Source organism: Hetaerina americana, unplaced genomic scaffold, assembly GCF_022747635.1.
Source record: "Hetaerina americana unplaced genomic scaffold, ioHetAmer1.1.p SCAF_9, whole genome shotgun sequence".
Classification (NCBI taxonomy): domain Eukaryota; kingdom Metazoa; phylum Arthropoda; class Insecta; order Odonata; family Calopterygidae; genus Hetaerina; species Hetaerina americana.
Window position 1 is genome coordinate 66,070,192 of NW_027287538.1, and position 23,826 is coordinate 66,094,017.

Consider the following 23,826-nt stretch of genomic DNA (forward strand, 5'->3'; position numbering starts at 1 on the left):
CGTACAAATAAGTACCCTCAAGGGCCCTCAGCACAGTATACAGTATGGTAGTAGCAGATTCATCTATCAGTGAAGAGGGTGGGTGGAAGAATGTGAAAAGATTTCACGCGCTGTCGCGATCACCCACAGTGCGTGAAGTAAGATGCCTCGAAATCTCGGGAATACCTTCTAATATTCTACCAACTGCTTTCGTTGGTTTGAATTAATTCCATAATCATCAAGTATAGGTATATTAGGGTACGGAGCGTAGATTATATTTCTGGAGTTCATAGTCCCACTGGCTCTTAAGTTTTTTGGTTTTTTTGAATTAACGCAATAGCACATGTTCTCGAAATCTCAGCAAGTCATCGTACGGGGTACGATGACCCGTCTCCATGTCACTAAAATAAGCTCTCTCAAAGTTATTTTAGTGACATAAGAAGACGTCCTGGATACCGTACTCTTTGGAGTGTGACTGTAAGAAGAAGACAGGGCTACCTAAGCTTTGAGTTGCCTTCTCACAACGCCCCTATTTAATAAATTCAATTTTCAACTGGTACACCAGCAAACTCGTTACTTTTTAAACCAAATTAACTCCGATGAATGTTTCCGAATACGAATCGATTCGCGTTACTCACCAGGAAGTAGCAAGCCATGGGCAAAGAAGAATTAGGGGGCCACTTAACCCCTTCCCCACATCCTCCTCCTTCACTCTCCTCCCTCTCCCGGCAACAACCAGCAAAACACAGCCGCCCCTAAGCTCCCCGTCTCGCTCAACCTCTCTTGCAACATCCCCTTGCCTCGCCGACTAACCAGCCCACCCCAAACCCACCCCCTCAACCCCTCTCCCAACCCTCGCGCCCACTCCAATCCTCCAGCGTTGCCTTCCCAATTAATCAGAAAATGAGCCGCAGTTATTCCGGCTCATCGGCCCTGTGAGGGAGGGTGGCAGGAGCCGGCCCTGGAGCGGTGACAAAGCCACGGGGATTGCTCAGGAAAGGCTGTGGGGTTTGGATCGGGGTATTGGAGGTTGTTGGATCCCCCCCTTCCCAGTTAGAGGGGAGGGGGAAAGCCTAGGGGGACGCCCGCACAGATATCGTGTGCGTGCGTGCGAGTTTGTGTACTCCCTTCCCCCATGTTTCCGAAATGTTTTCGCGTTCCCCATTCTCCCGATGCTCGATCGACCGCGTCGTCCGTCCCCGAGCGCTCTCGGGTGAAGCGTCGCACACTGCCTGTTTCTGTGTTTTCGTACAAGGTTCGCGACGGAATTCTCGGAACTGAATTCCCGTCGCCCTTGGCGGGCAATCGATGGCCCTCCCCTAAGTCAATCCGTCGTCCTCTGCCTTAAAATAGTTATATTTGATCTTGAAGGATTAGTCGCGATCGGCGGAGTAGAAAAGATAGAAGAGCAAGTATTTGACCCTATCGGCAAGATGGTCCTTGAACACTTTGGGGACATCGTATTCGCATTTAAGAGAATTTTAGGTTATGTTTGGAGTTGCGTGAAAAAATTGACTAGTCCTCTGAGATAATATTTGCTTCGGGTTTTTCCCCTATTAAACTGTCTGTATTATGACAATATTTTGGACGGTAGCTTCATACTTACTTCCTGGTGATTGGGAAGTTTAAAAATGTTATGGGTCGTAATAATGTGTAACATGGTTTTGAATCCATCCGAATAGCAAGGCTTTCTGTCAGGTCTTCTATCCTTTTCCTCATGTTAGTCACTTAGGCTAAATACCACAAATCGTCGCAGACCTTCGGAAATTCTATAATGGAAATCTTTTTGCGTGCTGGGAATATATAAAAAATCTCATCCTCTTCTAGGTCAATAATCCAATTTTCAATTGGAATAATATTTACTTTGAATCACAAAAATTTCCACCATTTGGAATCCCTTAGCTGTCATTCATCTCACGATCAACGGTGATTTAGCAAGATGGAGGATTTTTCAAAATAACAGTTTAGATAAAACGGTGAACTACAGGATATCTTTTGATGGTTATTCTGGCCTTAAGTAACTGTGACATATCGAACATTTATATTTCTTTTATTTGCTTAGATTGTACTTAGGATATTAATAAAAGTATTATATTCTTGCTTTGCAGGAGAGATAGTTTGCAGAAAAAGACATGGCGCAAAAGAGGAGAAGGAGAAGAGGTGAGCCTAATCAGCCTAATATGATGAACTAAATCAAAGCAAGGCCTAGCAACATCTACATCAGCAAAATATATACATCTACACACTACCCCGTAAATGTTTTTAAATACCTGAACTTGTGATAATCGGGTACAATGTGTTCTATAAAAACTTACTTCTGTGTGCGTACCTAATTTTTCAGTTTCCCCAAAGTCATAGGAAACTAAGGGTACAATAAACTACGCGTTTCTACGGGTAATCATAGTTTCTAAGTTAGAGGTGTCACCAGCAAAATTTTACAATGGACTACACGGAACCACACCGACTTAAGAACCAACTTATCGTTGATTTACCATAATTATTTTTACTCACACAATTAAAATCATAAATTTTATCGAATTTACTGTTGCCATTCCTTTATAATCACGATAAACTTAAACATTTTCGCGAATGCATGCAGTTCCGTGGAGCGTTTCGGTCGGTTTGCGACCTATTATTTGTGGGCATGTTGATTGTATTCATGGACTCTTTTCGAAAATGAACTTAAGCAGCCATTTGATGGAATTTAATCTTAAATAGGATCGTATGAAGTGACAATCTTCATCCGCGAGGAAGATGTTAAAATTTGCGATTCATTAATCCCTATCTACGATCTCAAAATCATCTATTAACCTATTGACCATCTATTAGTGGAGAGTTAATATCATTTGGCAGCCATCGCATTGCTTGCATATCTCGAAAAAAATTATTCCTCTATTCCGCCGAGTGATAGATCATTGCATTTCGATCCGATGTGGCCCGGCTGCTCTAACTTATGAACACTGATTTGTGACTCGAGAATCAGAATGTACCCCATGCTAGAATTTCAAGGTTGAATCCAAACGAAATAACATTGGTTCCATGTACCGGAAAAAATAATTTTGACAGTGTATCGGAATACGTACCTAACGATCGGCCGTGCAACTCGAAATATTCCCTCTCTTGCCACACCGATGATCGACGGGATTCCGCTGTCATTCGTAATCTCCTTTCACATCACGTGCATTTGGTTTTTTTCCCCCTACACGTTCCTTTTATTTCCCGCGATTCTTCCGACGCAATTAATGAACGGGATATCGAGCTTTGAAAATAATTAATCGGTGAAAATAAAGAAAATGTCGGAGTTACGTGGAGCCAAGCGGAGGTGGTGGTCGTACAAATAAAATCCACGCTTCCAGGTCTTCCCGTTGGCATCGTTTGGTGTTGCGCGGGTGAGTTCGTTACGGCTTTATTACTCCCGTTTTTTTTTTCCCGTCAGCGAAGAGGAGTTTCTATCGGATGCGACGGATGATTTTGTTTCAGGGAAGGTGGGTGGAAAGTTGTGAAAAGCTATAGTTCGTTAAAGCGAAGAAAAGAGAGGCGAGGATGGGGTATTTATTATTTTTTTTCGAAGTTTTTCAAGTTCAAATTCAATCTCATTTGAAGGAAGGGAAAAAAATAAAAGAATGAAGGTTTCGAAGTGATGATGTTCTGGGCTCCGATCCGGTTCAGCGTGTGTGAGCTTTCCGATTCGTCGAGATATCCATGCGCCGTCGATTTTCATTTGTCCGCTTCTTGTCAATCGCGAATAAGTTTTTCCTTTTTTTTTGCTTCGACTCCGCGTACGCTGTTAGTGTTACGTGTGCCAGGGAGAAAAAAAATAAATCGTGAAAATGAATTGAGTCGTTGAAGACTGTGTTGTGATTTTGGGACAGGTGGGTCGTGACTTGTTTCCGATCGCCGATTGTTTGAGTCTTCAGGAGTGAGAGGAGATCCTCAAAAACTCGGAATTAAAAAAAAACATATTCTCTTAAAGCAACGACATGAAAGGACTGGTGGTAAACCAGTATGCATCGCGCACGTTTCAAAAGTACTCTGATGAATTTACCACCAACATTCCAATTTTGAATGTATATATTCGTCTTTTCATAGTAATATTCCATGATAATTTACGCCATGGCAGAAGGTATGCAGAGTTAAATCGCCGTGAAGATGTAACCACATATCAATATTAGGTGAAAAATTCTTCATTTTCTATAGATTTAGTCAAGGTACAATTAATTCAGTCGGCTATCTAAATCAATCACAATTTTAACCTAGTTTTCATGTGTCTTTTCTGAATTCCTAACCCTTGGGTTGCATGCGTCTTTTATATCATCGCATGCGTCATTTAATGTAAAATGATTAACGGAAATCTATGAAAGTTTATCCAATAAAAATTTGGACAGAATATCTATGATGAAGTGTATTTGAGTTGAATATATAGATTGAATTAATCTAGTCAAGTATAATTTTGCCTTACGCACTCGATATAATCTCAATACGTAATTTCAAGGAATTGAGGCTAAATATTATGTAAAACTCTTTGCCGCAATATAAATGAATAACATCAAAACTCGCGGGAATCCCGCGTTCGTGTAAAGCAAGGAAAAGGTAGAAGAAAATTAACTGTTTTCGAAGTGAAATTTATAGATTTATCTGGAAATCTCCCATGTTTGTTGTTCTCAGATGCCGACGATTCCGCCGCTATTCCATGTAGCACCTTCAGGTTTATTTGAGCAAGAAGAATCCGTAGATTAAAATCGTTTGGAACTATTGAAATTGCTTGGATCATTTCTTGGATTGCTTGGAATTCTGGTTATCATGGATATGAATAACTTCTCCACTGAATTTAGGAACGGGATTACATATATATTTATCCCCGTGTAATCGATTTCACTGCCAAAAACGCAAAAATACAAATTTTCCAATAATATCCAGTTTACGATTACGATTATTTCCATTCATTAAAAATGCTTCGCAGTAGCACCGGTGCCATCTTCAGGTTTACTTGAACATAGAAGAAGAATCCTTGGATTAAAATCTGGTTTCTCAGGGTTTCTCGGGTAAAATCAGACCGGGAATGAAGTTGTGTCTAGTTCTTGTAGAATAAAATCTGAAGACAGTATTTCCGCATAAATAACAAAAGCGATAACCGCACACGATGAGCATCTGAGATCCCGCTGCAGGTGCCCTTAATGGTACTGTCGGGGAGGGAGTGTGATTGGATGACGCGTGAGAGGAGATGTGCAGGGCTAAGAATTTAGGGAAAGGGGGGTAAGGGATATGGAGAGGTCGTGCGTATTATACGAGCCACTTATGTTGCCCAGGGAACACGGATTGGCTTTATGTTCTTACTCTGGAATTCCAATATCAAAACGTACCCACCCATCCCATCCACTCACTCCCCTCCCCACCTGCCGTAGTAGTAGCAGCACGAGGGGTTGAGTATAAGGGGAGTGAGGGAGATACCATCCCTTTACAAATCCCCTTCCCTCCTTCTTTCCCGGTAATGTACGTAATTAATGTTCCCCGATTTGAGAGATGTGGGTGGGCGGGGCGAGAGGATGGGCGTGATACAAGTGGGGACCGAAGATGAAAGGGTCGCCTCTTCCCGGAGTGGTCCAACGGTGGCGTGGGAGAAGATCCCAACCCATACTCAATCACTCACCTCTTCTCGTAACTCAACGAATTATCTCGGCTCCTCACAGTGCCACTCTCCTGGCACAAAATGAGTTTGCATGTCAGCCCATGCCAGATATTGTAAAGGAAATATTTCCCCATTAATTACACTTAACGAATTCTAATCCCTAAACAGTTCCTAGTTTTCATATTGGAAATGTGGAGACTCACAATGGCAAAGGTTCTTCACTTTTCTGGAAATATTCATCCGTTTATGAAAGAAACTGTAACTACAATTTAAAGATTATTTCAAATTTAAATGGTGAAATTATCATAATATCAATTTTCAGAGGGGGAGGTTTTTATTGAGTGATTTTTCGAATCAGTCTTAATGGTTGTTTTAAGTCTATTTTTTTATTCGTAAGGATAGATTTATTGTTACAAATCTATCCTAACGAATCCTCCGCACCTTTGGAGCGCTTGTAATTGAAGACAACAGATCCTTTGCTTCACGGATAATTTTATCCTTTTGAAAATAATCAGCCCCTGGAGAAGATGCTAAGTGATTATTGGAAATAATGTATGTATTTATTTTTAAATTCTAGAGTAATTATGCGTGATAATGTAATATATGTCATCAAATAAATATATTGGTGAATTTAGACGGTGGAAAACTTTAAAGAAAAACATTGCCGGAAAATCTTTTCTACTGCGACGAGTAGCTGGCCTATTTTTTTTAAGAAAATTGCATTGTGTGGGGTTGAACTTGAAGTCAAAAAATTAATGACCAAATGTATTTTAGTCATTCCTAATGAAAATAGAAAACATTTACAACAGTATATTGCATATTTTAACCAGTAGGTATACATAGATACCAGAAAACCTTGGCGAAATATATCGTAGCATATATAATACTTAAGAATCTTGACCGTTGGAATCAGTGAAAGGCGTACACACCAGGCTTGGATATTTATCGACGACTTTTATTTGCTACTGTCTTAGAAATATAGAATAGTTCAACTGTATGAAATTAGGAAAAATGTAGGTGTATTTTTCATTTGTAAACCCTAAAATTAACACACGGAGAAGATATATACGGGTACACCTGTGCTCCAAAAAAAAACCTTATTTATAAGGTGGTCTAAATTCAAACCAGAAAAACCGGAATGAATTTTAAAGTTGTTATTCTGTCTTGAGCAAATGTAGATAAATCGAGAAATTAAGATTGATTCTAAAATTTAAATCTTAGATCTTCACAGAAACAAGTGTACTGCCACTATTCAACGTAACAGCTGACAAAAGAACTCTAATGAGGAGCGACATGATAACAAATGATTCCGAGCTGACGTACGGGGGAGATGGGACCGTACTTAAATTAATGGTCAAAAGGGAAACATTTTAATAAAGTATCACATTGCCATTTCCTGTGGAGCAATGTATCGCCTTTGGAATCTCCTTTCAAGTCTCAAAAAGACGGAAGGCATTAATTACGAGAGAATCTGAAAGAAATTTTCGCGTTTTAGGAATCGATCAATGGATAAGGAATGAAATTAAGGGCGAGGGGGAAAACCTGAAATTTTCGTGGAAATAATTAAAAAATAATAAAATCTCGGGGGGAAGGGGGGGGGGTGAAGTTCAATCATTTAATATTATTATTATTATTTTCCATGCCATTTTTTTCTATTCTTTGCAAGCTCCTCAGGCAGTCTTTAAGGATGGGGTTCCGGAGGAATTTCCTGGGAGGTGCCGGGATTTCGGCGGTGGGGAGGGAGATGGAGGAGTGGATAGAGGGGCGTAGAGGGGAACGGTGTTCTGGGGGAGGGGGGTCGGAATGGCCGGGAGTAGGGGAGCTGTTTGTAGAAGCGAATCAAAATTCATAATTCCTTCAGGAAGGGGAAGGGGAATCTCCCTGATGAGGGATACGGGGGTGGTTTTTTTGCATGGTGGAGGTTACTGGATTTTTTATCTTTTTAGGGAGATGTGGAATTCTTGGAGGGGGAACGAGAGAGAGAGAGAATGGGGGAGGATTACGTATGCGGAAAGGGACGTTCGGAGATGTGATGGTGGGGATGGGGAGGTTTTAGGGGTGAAGAAGTTTTTAGAGTCCCGGCAATGGATGGGGTTGGCTCGCGAATGGATGGTAGCGGGAATAAGGGTGGTGGAGGGTTAGGGAATCCACCGATTTCGATGGAATGTTTTTTTTCTTCGGGGGAGGAAAAGTTCCGTGCGTTGATGTAAGCGGAGGAGAACGGATAAGGGAGCTTTGGGTTTGGAGACGGAGACGGGTGGGGTGGGGAAATCGAGATTTTTTTCAGAAATATAAATTTTATTTTCTATTTCTTGGGTGGGGTGCGGAAAGGGAGCCCAGTCATTTCTGGTACCTTTTAAAAACGAACGTATCTACGGAGGACTTTGTTAGCAGGAGGTTTGGGATATGTGGATAGGGCCGTGTGACTTATATCCTTCTCCTCGTGTTTGTGTGTGTATGAGTGGGTGGGGTTCGGGCATGGGGAGAGTTGAGAACAGTGGGAGCGGTGGTGGGGAGAATTAAAGTTGGATCTCGTCATAGAGGGGATTTCAAAACTTGATTCCTTTCGTGATTTCTTCGTTGTTTTTTTATCTTCCTCCCCTTTCCTCTCCCTAACAGATCGTTCCCATGTTTCCACGGGACGTTGGCGGAGGGGAAATACTGCTGCGTTCGCAAACTTTTCTTCCGGCGTGTGTGCTTTTGGGACAAAAAAAACGGTTATGGGGTGATATTGCATCCACATAATTTTCTTTTTTTTCCATGTGTCCTCCGAGCGTTTGCTCATTCATTCGCGTTTCCAAATCCAACGTGTGTGTATGTCTGTGTGCGTGGTTGGAGGGAGGGGATCATTCGTCATACGTAACGCTAGCTTTGAAAAAAATGGTATACTTTTTATGTGAGGAGGACAAAAATTTTCAATCACAAATGTGGACCTAAGAGCATGTGAGACGACGGATTTGATAAAATCTACATAAATTGTTTGGTAACTTTCATTAATCTGGAGACGGTGTGTTTATAGAAAATGATTAATTTAAAAACCTGAGTGTTATCTTATTCTATTCCCAGAAGGAAAACATTTCTTTTCATCAACGTTGTCACTGCCCTTTGCCTAATATTTCAGTGGTGCCGTATCGGTCAAATGTTTTCTGGAAACTGTACGCTGAAAACAGCTAATAAATATTGCAATTCTTTAAGGATATTCTAAAACCTTTTTAATATAAAAACCTCTCGAGAAGGTCACAATCATTTTTTGAGATACACCCTCGTACGTCTATCTCCCTCCAAGTTTTTGAAAATTCTCATTGTTCTCCCTTGAATACACTTACTCAACATACTATATTCTCCTCCTTCATAATCTGCAATTTTCAGTTGCTTCTTTGTATCTTCGCCGTCCCTTTTTTCTTTCCACTTTGAATATTATTCAACAACCTTTCCTCTTCAAATATTACTCATTAGTTTTGTGTTTCATTTCATGTATGCTATTTTCCCGTTCTTCTCCATAATTATTTCTTGATTGAATCTCAATATACGTTTATAGTTTCTGTTGATGACCAAGTTTCATATGCATACAACTCCAAATCATGATTTTCATAATTATTTTCATTACGTTATAAGTTCTCTGCAAGGAACTCCCTCCTCGTACATGCTTCTTTACTCGTAATCTACGTAATTTCTCCTGATTTTCTTTCTGTTTTTACCATTCATCCTTAATAATACCAAAATAATATTAATGTTCAATTTGTTGCTTATACTTTCCAATTTTGATATTTTATCTTACTGGAGTTCAGAGTTAATTTATCTTATTTATTTTTATTTTTCAGGATTTTTCTTCATTTCAATTATTTCACATTGAATACAGTTCAAATTTCAGGATTGAAATTGTGGATCTTATCCATTACGAAAAGAAAAATTGCAGCTTTGTCAATTCCAATTAATGTTTTAGTCTTACAACCCGGGTTTTAATAAATAGAATCATCTTTGGGTGAAGATGATACTGCGATACCTAATGATGATATCGTGATACCTGAAGAATATATTATATATTGATACCCAGGGCGTTACATAACAGTTAAATCCATTGGTCGATAGGCTAACTAAAAAACCATCTTCATCAAGAGTATTTTAATTCTAAAATTTATTTAGTATTAACACCCTCAACCCCTAATAGATTTCCTGTTTTGCGTCCTTTTTAATTTGTCCTATGTACATGTCTTTTGGTCGTCTTCGTGTTCTCTTCCATTACGTTTCTAACTGATCCATTTTGTGTCAAGGCGTTTTCAATCTATTTAGTCCTTTGTCCTGATAAACAAAAATATGAGTACCCAAAAATCTTACTTAATTAGCTCCCCAGCTTTATCTTTTCCTACCTTCAGCCCATGCATATCTTATCATTTCCAACACTATTGAGTAAAAAAGCATGACTAGCTAATAATGTAGAGGTACCTTTCACTTCCCTACCTATCCCTACCCATCCCGTTTCTCTGTGTGATATTCTTACATTCGCAGTCGCATTCATGTATAGGTACAAACTCGTGCTATTAGTAGGTTCGTTAAATTTGACCACTCTGGTCTATCGAGCGCCCTTTTCAAATCCCCGAATCGGTAAAAAAAATCCTGATTTTTATCCCATTGCCCTCTTTAAACGCTCTCATAATTAATATAAAATCACGAAATGTGATATTAGCCAGATTATTTATTTTGCCATATTTATATAAATTTTCATTGAAAGGAGAATAAATATGCTAAATATTAATTAATGCCTACATTGAATTTCATGCCATTGTGCGAAGAGAGAATTCAGAGTGCTAAGGTTCATGCATTTCATACAGAAATAGCGTATTTTATTATGTTTATATTGAGCCAAATATTTTTATTTTTAGAACAAAATTTAAACATTTTTGTGTCATTAAAACTAATATTTACATTTAAATATTGGAAGTGATTCAAGTGGTGGCACTGTCAGAACAGTTCTTAGAGAAAATATAATCTACAATTGCAAGGAAATATACATTCTGTTATGAGCATGATCAAATTTCGGGATTTATTTTACGTTGGTGAACATTTTACTTTAGGCTTTAAATTATGATTTTATTTTCATCTTGACAAATTGCACAACTTCCCATCTTAGCGTAAATATGTTTTAAAATTGTTACACCATCAGTCAATTAATAATTCTTAAATTATAAACTTGTTAATTGCTTTAATACCGATATGAATCTTTAAGTGCACAAAAACAAGTAAACATCTGAACGGCTAAAGTGAATAGTTTCAAGTGCGTAGACGGAGAATACTGAAATCTCGATATAAAAATTTATTTACTCAACAAATAAGGTATTTTATAGGAAGCCCACTGCGTTATATTTATTCATTGTATTTCAATCTTTAATGAAATTATAGCTAACAGAGAAGTACATAACGTTAATTTTGGAAGTTGTGGTTTTTGAAAAAAAAATGAGTTGACTGCTTTCAATTTAATGTCAGGTAGAATTTGATAATCCATTAGATATTAAGGTGGTCTTTTCAGAGAAGAAATATTAAGTTTCTATAAAAACATTTGTTTTTAATTAAGCGATAGAAAATCATGATTCTGGGGGATTGGGAAAAAGGCTTAAAAATCTAATTAAATTACCTCAACACCCAGCTCACCTGGTTCTGTGCATTCTGCTCCGCCATCGCCTTTTCTTTCGCTTGCCTCTTGCATTTATAGCGATGGTTCTGGAACCAGATTTTCACCTGTGAAAGTACAGACATTCAAAATCAATACTAATTTCTTGCTCTTTTGCAAACACTAGTTACTCCTAGGATATACATTTATAGAAGGCAAAAAATGAGAGAAAAACGGAAAGAGAAAATTACTGGTGTCTGATGCAGCTATTCAAAAAACAAATTGAACAATAAAGGGGAAATGTGTATTTTTAATTTTCAACGCGATTTTAAAATATCTTTTCTGAGTTTGGTAAATTAATATTTTATATTAATTAATGGTGATTTTAATAATATTACTATTTAATCTAATTTAGAATAATTTAATGAATTTTCCATTGAATGTACACTTGATTTTTCACTGGGAATAATTATAACAATTCATCGAGCAACAATTTAATTCTTCTATAAAAATTATCTCAGCCAACTTTTTGTGAATCACATCTACCTTAATTTAAAATGCGTTCACTGGGCCCATGGTAATCACTAGTTTTCGTAGTCTGGTAAAAAATTGATTACTTGTAAGAAATGGTTTAAAAATCAATCAAACGCGGTTAATTTTGCAGTGAGGGTGGGGGGCCTTTTCGTTGCTTTCAGAGAGGGTATCTTTGTGTAGAAAACTAGAAGGAAAGTCAACAAAGACATTAAAGTGGAAAAAATGAAGACATTGGGTAAATCAAGGTTCAGCATAATGGCAGTTAGGGCCAACGGTCATTATAAAAAGAGATGATCCCTAGAAAGTAGCCTTCTGACAATAAATATCTCTTGAGGTATTTGCTAATTACTCACGTAATAAACTTAATACTCAAGTCTTCAGAACTTAGCTGATCTACGTTGATTTGTTCAGACAAAAATACACGTCTGTAGTTGCACCATGCACAAAACCCAGCCATTTAGGCCCTCTTTTTATTATGATTTTATAGCCTCACACCGACAAGTGTTTGTCATCTTTTCCTAAGGGATCGTTCCTTTATCACGTGAGAGAACTCTTCCAATTATATTTAACTCGGCTTACGCCGCTCACTCAATTGCAAAGGATCCTCAATCCACCTCCACCTCGTAGCAGCGTCGAGTAAATCTTTTTTTTTTACCCCCATTTCCCCTCGAAATTTCCCTGCGAAGAAGATCAAAGCATCTCGACGGAAGTGGTGGGGCGTGGTTCGGGGGTGTGTGGGTTCTGTTTTGCCGTCGGTACCGTCCCGGGGCGACATTTTGTGGGAGCGGAGGGAGAGGTGCCTTGAATGGGTGAATAGGCCTCGTCGGAGGTAGGAGAGGGAGGGAGGGATGAAGGGGGCGGAGGAAGACGGCGTCGAGCCCGTGCTCTCCCAGGCGTGACGGGCGGTAATAAGCGCGAGCACAGGAGAAGACGGAAGATTTAGCCACCCCTATATACATATATATATATATATGTATATATAGAGGAAGGTGGCTGAATAGGATCTCGGGATCTCGAAATGTAAAATTGGGCGGACGCGGATGGGCGAACTTGGTGCCGTTAAGTTTGAGGAGTCCTTTTTTGTGTGAGGAGGGATCTTCTTCCATTCCTACCCAATTCTCGCGTACCCTCCAACCCCCTCACCCCTTAACGCCATCCCCTTCCTCTCCCTGATCCCTTTCATACCTCTTAAATAAGTGTAAAGATTGTGGAGGATAGATTCCGTAGTGGGATTATATTTCCTTTCTCTAGCACTGCGCCGTGATGCGGAGAGACACGGATTCCTGACTTTCTCCTCCCCTGGAAAATTCACCATATAACAATATTTTCTCATCATATCCAACGAAGGGTTTAAAAAGAAAGGAAAGGTTGTGGGTGAAGCATGTAAAGGTTACTAGGTGGGAAATATTCAAGGGGAGCGGGAGACATGTCTTGAAGGATTATCTTACTTCCAGGTCCTGAGGTGAAAAATTTATAGTTGTATGATTAGACGATTCAGTTACAATTATGCTCTTATGCCTTTTTTTGGACAAATTCATTTAAAATGCGAGGAAATCCGACAAAGTAATTAAAGCGGAGTCACCCGCGCAGAAATGCGAGAAAACTCGTCAGAATAGCCCGTTCCTCCGTTTACTCCTAGACTTTCGATGTGCAAGACGGCGTTCGCGCATGTTTCATCCCTTGGCGCTCTTGCTCCTTGAATAATCTCTCTGCTATGCATTTTGTTCCCTGTGGTATGCAGACTCATTAACTTTATGGCTTTATTTGGAAGTAACATTTGTGTTGGTTCGTCAATTGGTCATATGTGAAATTATAGACTTAAAAAAATTAGATAAATGCAAACTTTCTCTCCATTTTTTGAAGAATTTGATTTTTGAACATTTTTTGGATCTGAAGCAATCTATTATTGTAGTGACTTGCATGAAATGATGAAGATCCATTGGGGACCCGACAATGAAGGTGAACGAGAGTATTACATCATGTATCGGGCACGTAGTCTTTTTTTATTATGCTTGAAACCCGTCGAAATAAGTCACCGTAGCCAGCCCAAAGCTGGAATAATTACTCACTGAAAAGATCTTGGCTCGCGCGAAGGACCGCGGGTTCTACTTCTAAGAATTTGTCATTCATGAGAGTTATGAAGCGTGAAGTCTGTCGTCTTGCGGGGCGATGCCACCTCATTCGAACCGCCACGAGAGGATTATTAAGGGCGGGATTATTATCTGAAGGCAAGATCCGATGCTCGCATTATGCTTTTCATTCGATCTGTACTTCCTCCGGGTCGTCGTATACCAGTGGAACGACACTCGTTATCTTCGACTCCGAGCGTTTCGGAAAGGTGAAGCGTGGGAAAAAAATAAATCCGCGATCGAGATAGCTGAATGTCGCCTCCGCCGTTTTCATTGAGCGGCTGCCGTCAACGGGACGGGTGTTTGATTTTTCTGATTTCGTCTTCAGTTGTTTTTCAACGGAATTATCTCCTCGTTCAGGTGTCACACAAGTGGGGAGGGGGGGGGGAAGGATCATTTTTTCCCCTTTCGGGCCAAATTTTAATTGTCTTCACGCTTCGAACGACGGAATAAATTTGCTGATTTCTCACTTAAGGCGTGATTTGGAATGGAATTATTCAAATCAGCGAGCGTCTGGAGTGTTGTTTTTCGCGTTTCTCTCTGTTGTTTTTTTTAATCGCCGTCTGGATTGGAATGTTTGAATTGGGAGAAAATGATATTATCATGGGGGGAAGTACGAGGTAATGATGGATAAAAAAAAGACCACCAACGTGTAATGACCCAGAAGTTTTAGAATTTTACTTTATTTGCCGTGGAATACCATGAAATATAGTGCCAATCATTGGTGTAATTGTATGTATATTCCACGAATTATTGACAGCCAAACATTTGCAATTATCTGAAATAGTCTTGTGATAGTTGTGGAACACCGGCGTTACATTAAAATAAATGTATCATACTATTTGTTGACTCCAATATACGAGCATATTTTCCAATGAAATTGACTCAACGTAAATTACCTGATTAGACCAGTAATACAATTGCAAATTCGAAAAAATAATATTTCCAAACACTTCGAGGAACATTATTTTTTTGGTGAAAGGTAATATTTGCAATATATTTCTATTACCTAAGTTAAATCGATGACATATTTTCTTGGAAACCTCTCTCCAGATCTTTTAGTCTCTTGATTTTTGACGCTCAGCTAAAAATTAGCAATGCCATTATTTTTTCATAATAGTCCAAGGAATGAATAATTTATTTACCTTCAGGTTAACAAAAAATATATACTGTCATTAATAGTAAATTTAGCCGGATTACATTGCAATATTATTATGATTTTAATGCCATAATTACCAGTATCGGGTTTTACTGTTTTAACTTCAAGAGAGATGGGAAGTATTTAAGCTTCGATTGATTTAATCTGCTGACAACTGCATACATTTTTTCATATGCGCCAAAAAATCACACGCACAAATTGAAGAGTTTCAAATGTCTTCGCAGTACTTAATCTCTTCGCTTTCCACGCGCCACTTTTGAGGACATATCTGTGGAATTTAAAAAAGAGGGGGTTAAGGTGGCACACACGCACACACACACACACACACACGTATATGAATGTGGCGCACAAGAACGCGGCCGGCGGAAAATTCTTAAGGGTGGCTTTTGTCTGCTCCTCTGACTCAGAAAAAAAATGAAAGTTTGTCTTTGACCGTTCTCTCTCGGCATCTTGAAGAGGGTTTGACAGTTGGCTAACAAATCGCGTGAAAATCCGTATTCGGAATTTGAAGAATGTCCATTTTCGTCCCTTTTGCGGGGGAAGGGAGTACATGTTAGAGGGAGGGCGTCGTCACGAGACTGCAAAGTCACGTGACTTGGCATTTTGTATTTTATTACCACCACTAAGGAAAGATCTTCTCGTTCGGTAAGTTGATCTTTGAATTAGGTGCTCCAATTGCGGTGCTTCATGAGCATAAAATACGAACATACTTCCTGACTTGAATTAGAATTGACGATTCATTTGCACAATTATTTCTTTAAAAATTTATGTTCGAATTGTAATTCTTGACGACAATTTTTCCAACGTCCATTTGAACCCTTCCCCCCCCAAGCGTCACTTATGTTCAGAATAATCATATCTACTCTAACATTCGGTGTTTCGCAGTACTATATGTATCACAAAACCCAAATCCTATCTTCGAAAGTCCTGAACGCGGATATAATATTTCTCGTGGGTGAATGCACTTCAATGACCAGTTTTCTGGTAAAATATTTAATGAAATTTAATGTTAATTCTTTATTACTGTCCTTTCCCTAATATTAGGAAACTTATTTTTTTTTAACTTTCGTAAATAAATCTAGAGCAAAGTTCTATATGTTGCAATAGATCTACCCCGCTAGTTGATTGACGAATCGAGCTCATTGATTTCGTCTCAAACTGTGTCGGCTTGCACACAATGATGAATGGCCTAATGCCTGGATAGGTAACATCCACTAAATCATATATATTTTTATTTTGGCAGTTTTAAACACTTCTAAAAGTACCGTAGAGTTCATAATTATTTTAAATACGTTATAAAAATTTAATAAATAATTATTAATAAAATACATGAGAATATTAATTTTTCCCAAGCAGTTCAGAGCTTTCTCTTCACTGATAGTTAACAATAGACGAATTTTTCTGAAATTTATTTATGTTAATCGCTATTTTTAATTTTGTGTGAACAATGAAACACTATTTAGGCTTACCGAGCAATGAGGGATAAATATTTTTGGTGGTAAACCATTCATTTATGTAAACCCTAAACAGCTCTTTATTTATGTCATCGTACAATTTACAAAGAGCTGACACGATGTGGGTGGTGGGGATGTTTCAAGTTATATTAACTAGGCTTTTGAGTCTTCGGCGTCTAGGCATATTGATCAAATTGATAAGCTAATATTTTTATCGAACAATACCTACGAGTTTTAGGACTCATATTTATTAACCCTAATAAATATTCATTTATTTCTGGAAAAAATTGAAATGCTAGAATTGCATTGATGTGTAATTGATAATTTCTTATCTCCAACAAAAAGACTCCGCAAAATAGTTCCCAGAATTGGTGAATCTGATCATCCTCTGACAACCTTCACTTAACATTTTTTAAGTATCAAGGATCGTAGTTTTTAAAAGCGTCTTTCGGTACACTCACACCACTAGAAGGAGGTGGTTTGTACATCCTCCGAGATCTTTTCTTCAAGATTCCCCGGATGGGAAAGATCTCCAAATGCGATTACGTTAATCCTACGGAACTCCGAGCACCAAGTTTACCTTCACGCCCCGACTGATTTCCTCCTCACGGTCCCCTTCCCCCAAACAACCCCGTCAAAAATCTCCCCGCTCGTCCTTTTCAATAATCGCGCAAGTCCTTTCGCTCTTTTTTTTTTAAAAGGACTCTCTCTCCCCCCCCCCACCCGGTCTCACTTCAATGCACAGACTAACTACACACATAACAGAGTATTCGACGCCCGCAAAACCTTCTTAACCTTCCATCACACCTCCGTCTCGTCCACGAGTAGCTGAAGGCGAGAGAAAAAAAAGACCAACCAATGACCCTTCGACCTTAATAGGATTGTCCCGCCGCAAGGTTCTCGTCAGGTCTTTAGTGCCGACGGGGATTTATGAGGGCCCCGCGCACAATCCCGGGTGGTGGTTGGGAGTCTGTTTAAAAGACCGTTCTCCTCCCCGGCAAACATCATCGCCATCGTCATCATCTTCCCAGCGGAATCATCCCGTGGTTTGGGCCACAAATCCCCTCCGACCCCCGAAAGGATGCAGTTGAAACGATGTTAAGCGGCAAAGGGAGGAAACGGGGAGGGCGGACAACTTGATACGTCGCCCCGGGGAACTGTAAGGGCAGACTATGGGGGAGGGAGGATTTTCCCGGGAAAAGGGAAGTCTTTTAACACCCCATTATGCCACTCGAATGTCCCTCCACCCCTAAAAGGCTACAAATAACTATTCCGGATCGTCGCCGTCGGCACCCTCTCCGTTGAAAAACCGAACGGCGGCCCCCTTCCCCCACCCCCCATCTTCTTCGCCCCGTGCTGTGCGTGCCCACGGGGGGTGCATGGATTCCGAACCCCCTTGCTCCCCTTTGCCCTTTCATCCGTCTCCCTTCCGGAACCGACAATCACAGGGTTCAACGCTTTTAATCGTTCGGCAGACAAGACTTCCTCCCTTCCTCCCCTCCGAGCCTCAACCCTCCACGGGTCACCCGTTCTCCGTATCAAGCGGAGGTGGAGATGGTGGTGGGGGTAGGAGGGTTCGCCCTGGGGCCATCATGCGTGAAGCCGGTCTCGACCAACGGGGGTGCGTTTTGTTAAGGAGGTTGGTACGTTCGGGAGCTTTCCATGTGTCACGGGGGCAGAGGGGTTGAGGGGACTCCGCCGGAACACGCGGTGCGGTTTCCGCCGCAAGTTATGCCGGCCGATTTGCGCATTACCTTAATGGCCAACTCAAACCACGAGTGGTGCTGGCCATTGTGCTCCCTCAACCATCGAGACTTGTTGCCAGCGACTGTTTGTACGCACTCATTTCGGCCACAAGTCGTCATTCCGCCTCCCTTTACTTTTGCTCATTATTTCTTGCCGGTTTTAAAAGACCCACGCCCAACTCGCTCGCGAAGAAGGGAAAAATTTTCCCAGTTTGTTTCTTTCGATGAAACGAATTTTTTTAATAAAATCAAATTAAAGAAGGAAAACACTGAAAGTCAAAATCAAAGTTCCATGTCGTACTTGTGGTCAGAATTTGCAAGTGACGATTCAAACCTTAAAGTGCACGATAAATGCAGCAGAAATTATTATGACCATCGCACACCATCAGGGCAGTTATTTATTCAACAGATGGCCAATAGTTCTGTTTGCGAAACCATCCGAGACGGAACGTAACACGTAAAGAGTAACATGGCTACATGTCTCTTAGAAGACAATAAATTTAATTTAATAATACATACATTAAGCATTGGAGACGGTGTGGTACTATGAGCCTCCTGACTAAGCTTCAAAATCCATTAGCCAAATGATAAGAAATTTATTTTTACACAAAATTCTAGCGTTATAATTTTACCACCCATCAGATTGTCCAGATAAGATCGACCGTAACACTCAGTGTTTCATGCTACAGAGTTTTCTGGGGGATGATACATCGAATACTAATTCAGAAACAGTTTAAAAAGAACATATTTCTCCTCAAGCTGTTTCTACATGCATGAACAACCGCGGAGCGTATAGGATCCGCAGGCGTTAAAATTCATAGAATTACATGTGCTACATTTTCAGTCTCATTTCAAAAGTGTAAGATATGAGCAAAATATCAAATTCTATGTTGTAGGGAAAGGTCAATGATGGCAATAAAGTCTCTTATTTCGAAAAACGAGCAACTAATTCCGTACGATGAACAGCCCGCGCGTCACAAAGGAGAGACCATTTCTGTAACGGCGACGCTCGCTTTGAGAGGAAAAATAAAAACTTCCAAGCACGAGGGAACGGCGGAGTGATGCGTCGATGAAGAGTATGTCTGGTAATATTAACGAGTCGAAGTGCGCGTTTAGAAATGTATGCCTATGTGTATCACCGAAAATAGACGCTCACTTTGCGCAAGTAACTCGGTCGTAACCCTGGTATTTGAACCAAAAGGTAAGTCTCCCTACGATGACAATTTTTCGTTCGCTTTCCTCGGACTTCTTTCCCATGATTTTTTTTATTTCTGCACCACGCCGTTTTCCTAATGCCATCTGCGTTTGTTTAAAGTTGATCCTGCGTCTGCTCCCCAAGGACCCTTGAAAAAGTTTCGCCAGCGATCTCGCATTGAAAACGGTTCTGGGAGGATAAACAAAACGCCTCTTCATGCATGTAGCCTTCGTGGAATCCCTCGAGTGCACAATGGGAACGGATTTATTATTCATTTGGAATTGCACGAGTACTGAAAAACGATTTCTCCAACTACCCACACCATCCCTTATCCCCACTCTTTATTTGACGAAGCTGAAATAAAAAATGGAAAACAAGAACAAATATCGCGTGCCTACGGTTTTCTAGCTAATCATGGCAAGAGAAACACTTGATTCTTGGTACATAAGGGTGTTGAAAGGTACTCACTCCATAAAAACCTATCCCGAACGTTTCGGTAAGTTTGAAGTGGCATCGCATCCTGTTCACGCACCCATACCATTGCCGGAAAATAAAAACGGATTAGACTTATTCAGGGGAAATACGTCGTTTTCGCTAACTTGGTACAATTTTGCAATTTGAGGGACCCGCCACGATACGGCCACATCGTTATGAAGCTTCTGTTTTTCTCGTTTTGAATTTTTGCTTCTTTTTTGTGAATTTTCATTCCTAATTATGCTCTGATACGCGGTTATATCTTCCTTCCCAGCTGATTCAGAAGGGGAAGGGAGAATTTCTTGAATGGTCGCAAAATTAAAAAAAAAATATATATATATGTTTACAAGCTTGTATGCTGAAAATAAATAAGTTGAATATATTCTTTGGTTCCCATAAAATCACGCTGATTGAGCTGTTAAGACTACGGGCGACATACAGTCAAATCCGAAAAGGGGCTTTGTTTATTCACCTGGATGAGAGTGAATTTTTTGGGAGATGCGGGCCTAATCTTCCCGTGATGTCACACATAATGAAGCCTTGCGGTGGTTTTGGTCGCGTGTGGTGGATCGCAAGCGGACGGGGTTTAATGCGGCATTGGTGGAAGAAGGGCCGAACGGAAAAGTTTAAAAAAAGGGCGACGTTATGAAAACATCTGAAAGCCTCGCCTCCAAAACGAGGTGAGGGGAGAGAGTGTGTCGTCACCTGCCTGCTCGTATCCCTCACTGGAACGTGAGATGGACCGCTTTGGAGAAAATTGGCTCCAGTCACTGAGCCACCACTTTCGGTATACAAAAACGTGAGCATAGCTAATTCGCACAGATGGAACATGCGTGTCCATGCTTGCCTTCATGCATGGCAGTGCCATTTTGAAATAAAGAAACTGAGCGAGGAAAATCGAGGGTCACGAAAGGATTCATTTGTCATTATTATTTTCGTCGTTTCATATTTCATTCACTCCCTCCACAAAATAGCAAATGGAGGAGGAACTCGGGTAGGGAGGGAGAGTCTTCTTTGCGAAATTTTGGGTAGGGCACACACGTTGGATGGGGTGGTCGGGGGAGCACGCTCCTCTTTGCAAACGTATGTGAAGAGAAAAGTAGGAAGGCGGGGAAGAAGACAAGAGACGCACGGCACGTGAGTCGGGAAACTGACGGTGAAAAGGTCGCAGATTCCAACAGTAGGAGGGTGTACGCACAAAAAAGTAAGGGGGAGAAAGAGAGGAGATGTGAAAAAAGAACAGTGAGGGTACGCCACGGCATTGAAGCATTAGGAAATATAAATGAACCGTGTCGTTTTTTTTAGTCAGCTACCCCTCTGCTAGGCTTCTCTCGAGGGAGACACCGAAAGACTGGGCGAAAAGGAGAGAAAGAGGGAAAAAAAGAGAGAGAAAGTTGGAGAGGAGTGAAAGAATGAGAGAGAAAGTGAGGAGAAGAACCGAGAAAAAGGAAGTGAGAAAAACGGAGAGAAAGAGTTAAAGAAAGAGAAGGAAAGTGGGAGAGAAATAAGAAGAGATGGAGGGCGAGAAGGATGGAGGGAAAGAGTGGAAGTAAGAGAGACGAGGGGAAAAAGGAAAGAGAGAAATATGGAGAGAAGAAGTGAAAAAAGAGAAAGAGAGAAAGGAAGAGAAATAGTGAGAGAAAGAGAGCGATAAAGAGGGAGAGAAATAGTGAGAGGAAGACAAACAGTGTTAGAAGGGAGAGAAACATGGTGGGAAAGAATTGAAAAGAAGATGAAGAGGGAATGGCTTAGCAGAATAAGAGAGCAGAGAAAAACCGGAGGATAAAGACAACTAGAGAGGGAAACGATAGAGAATCAGTAATGAGTGAGAACAAAAGAGGTGAGAAATAGAAAGGGAAAAAAGAGAAATATGAAAGTAAAGCAAAAGGGAAAGATAACTAGAATGAGAAAGGGAAAGAGAGAGAGAGAGAGAGGGAGGGGGGGAAATGACGCGTGCAACTCGTGCTCGTGGTCTCGGAGGGAGTGCCAAGGTTTTTTTGACGCGCTGAAACGTTTCCGATTGTCGGGAGGCGTGAATTTCGCCAGCATAATGCCGCGAGATTGGCCTAAACATCCTTTACCTCGCCTGCACTCACGTGGGGAGAGAGTCGGCGGTGAGGGAAGGGAAAAAAAAAGAATATATATCGCCCTCATATACTTTTTGGTTAAAAAAAAATTGCATAGAGAGGGAAGGGGGATTCATCAACTCGGGCTGAACTTTTAATCCTGGGCGGAGGAGAGAATGGGACGCCTCAACCCTCCGAAGCACTCGGGGTACGGCGCATTATCTCGCTCGTAATTATGTACGAATGCAAGATTAAAAAAAAAGACGACTAACAGGGAGGGAGCTTTACGTTTTTTTTTATATTTTCGTTGAAGCCTGGTTTATTTACTTCCTCACCATTTTCACTCCTAACGTTAACCCACCAAGAGATCTCTTTCCATCCCTGTATAAAAATCTCCACCGTTCGCCCTTTTACGGCTGAACTTTTTTTCCGCTTTTCTTTTTTGTCTGCGCGATTAACCCCCTCCTCTTCTTTTGGACGTTTTCAAAAGCCGTCAGCGTACTGGATCTCGTCCAAAAGGGATTTTTGGTTGGCGAGGAGGACTCCCGTGTCGCGAGGACAGAGGGAAATGGATGGAGTCAAAGGAACTTTGTTTCCACACCCGAATGCACCGGGCTCAGCGCTGGTCGTGCACGTTTCGTGTCTTCTTTCAGCTTTCGAGTCGATGAAAATGGATCCATTCAGCCTGCATGCGTATAATTGCAAGCTTTTCTCGAGGCTAATATACATAAATGTAGGCGCTTGAATTTAATATACTTACATATTCACGAGCGTTGCATTCATGGCTTTGATTAATGGTCCAATGGGTCGCTAAAATGCAATAATTGGCCCAGGAAACCCTCCATTTGGTGCAATACCTCCTTGCGCAATGGATCGGTTATTAGCATCTGAATTTAAAGGCATTGAACGTGTATTAGTTCAATGAGAAATGAACAAAAACTCGCCTGACAGTTTTTATAAACGTCGAAAGAAAGCTTTTAAATTTCCTTAATTCTGTATTTTCACCTAGGGAATAAATGAAGCAACTGATGTAATTATAATTGTTTGAGACGTAAATTAAAAGGTGAGTTCTCAGGGATGAATCTCTTTTTTTAACACATAAAACACCGTGATACTTTTTTTTTACGTACTTGTAGTCTCAATGCAAATGAAGATAATATAGCAATACGTTAGAAGCAAAATTTTTATAAAATTGAGTAATTATTTTAAATATTTGTCTGAAAATTTGGCAGATCCTATGATTTGAATTTTTGAAATTAATCTGAATAGATTGACATTATTTGAATCGTTTGTCAAACAGAAGGTTTATGGCATAATGATTACGATATAATAGACAAATGAATGTTGAGAAATTTCATATCTGTGGCACTCTTATAATGGAAAACACTTAATATTTTACGGGGAAATTTAATCTTTGGTTTGTGATTTACCGTTAGGCCTAGGATAATTAAATTTTGGATGCCACCACAAAAGCGGAAGGATTATAAAAACAAGCCTCACCGATAGCTTTCATCTCTGTGACGGAGATTAATGCTATTAAGTCAGCCCTCCATACATCATTGCGCTTGGTTTATAGCGGACGCGGCGCAAACCCATGAACCTTACTGCTTGCAACAAGTTTAAGTTACTACATAGACCTAATAAGGATTAATTTGTGATATTTCTACATAATCTTCTGTATCTATTAATTTATTCGGAGGTCAGATTAAGAAAATGCAGTTTTTTCGCTTTGACTGAACCATTCACAAATTGAAGCAATTATTTAGAACGTTTTTACTGCCCCTACTTTAATAGATTTTTTGTCGTTTAACATTTATGCCATATTATTAGAAGTTATTTTTAGTATTACCTGGTACAAAC

The 23,826-nt window shown here is 40.2% G+C and overlaps 1 protein-coding gene across 1 annotated transcript in view; it reads right to left on the minus strand.

The window, feature by feature from the left end:
- Positions 1-23,826, minus strand: part of LOC139698602 (homeobox protein vnd-like) — a 178,563-nt gene that overhangs the window by 4,406 nt on the left and 150,331 nt on the right. The window contains exon 5 of the mRNA XM_071597445.1: positions 11,252-11,338. Coding sequence (XP_071453546.1) covers positions 11,252-11,338 — 87 coding nt within the window. The remainder of the gene's footprint in view (positions 1-11,251; positions 11,339-23,826) is intronic.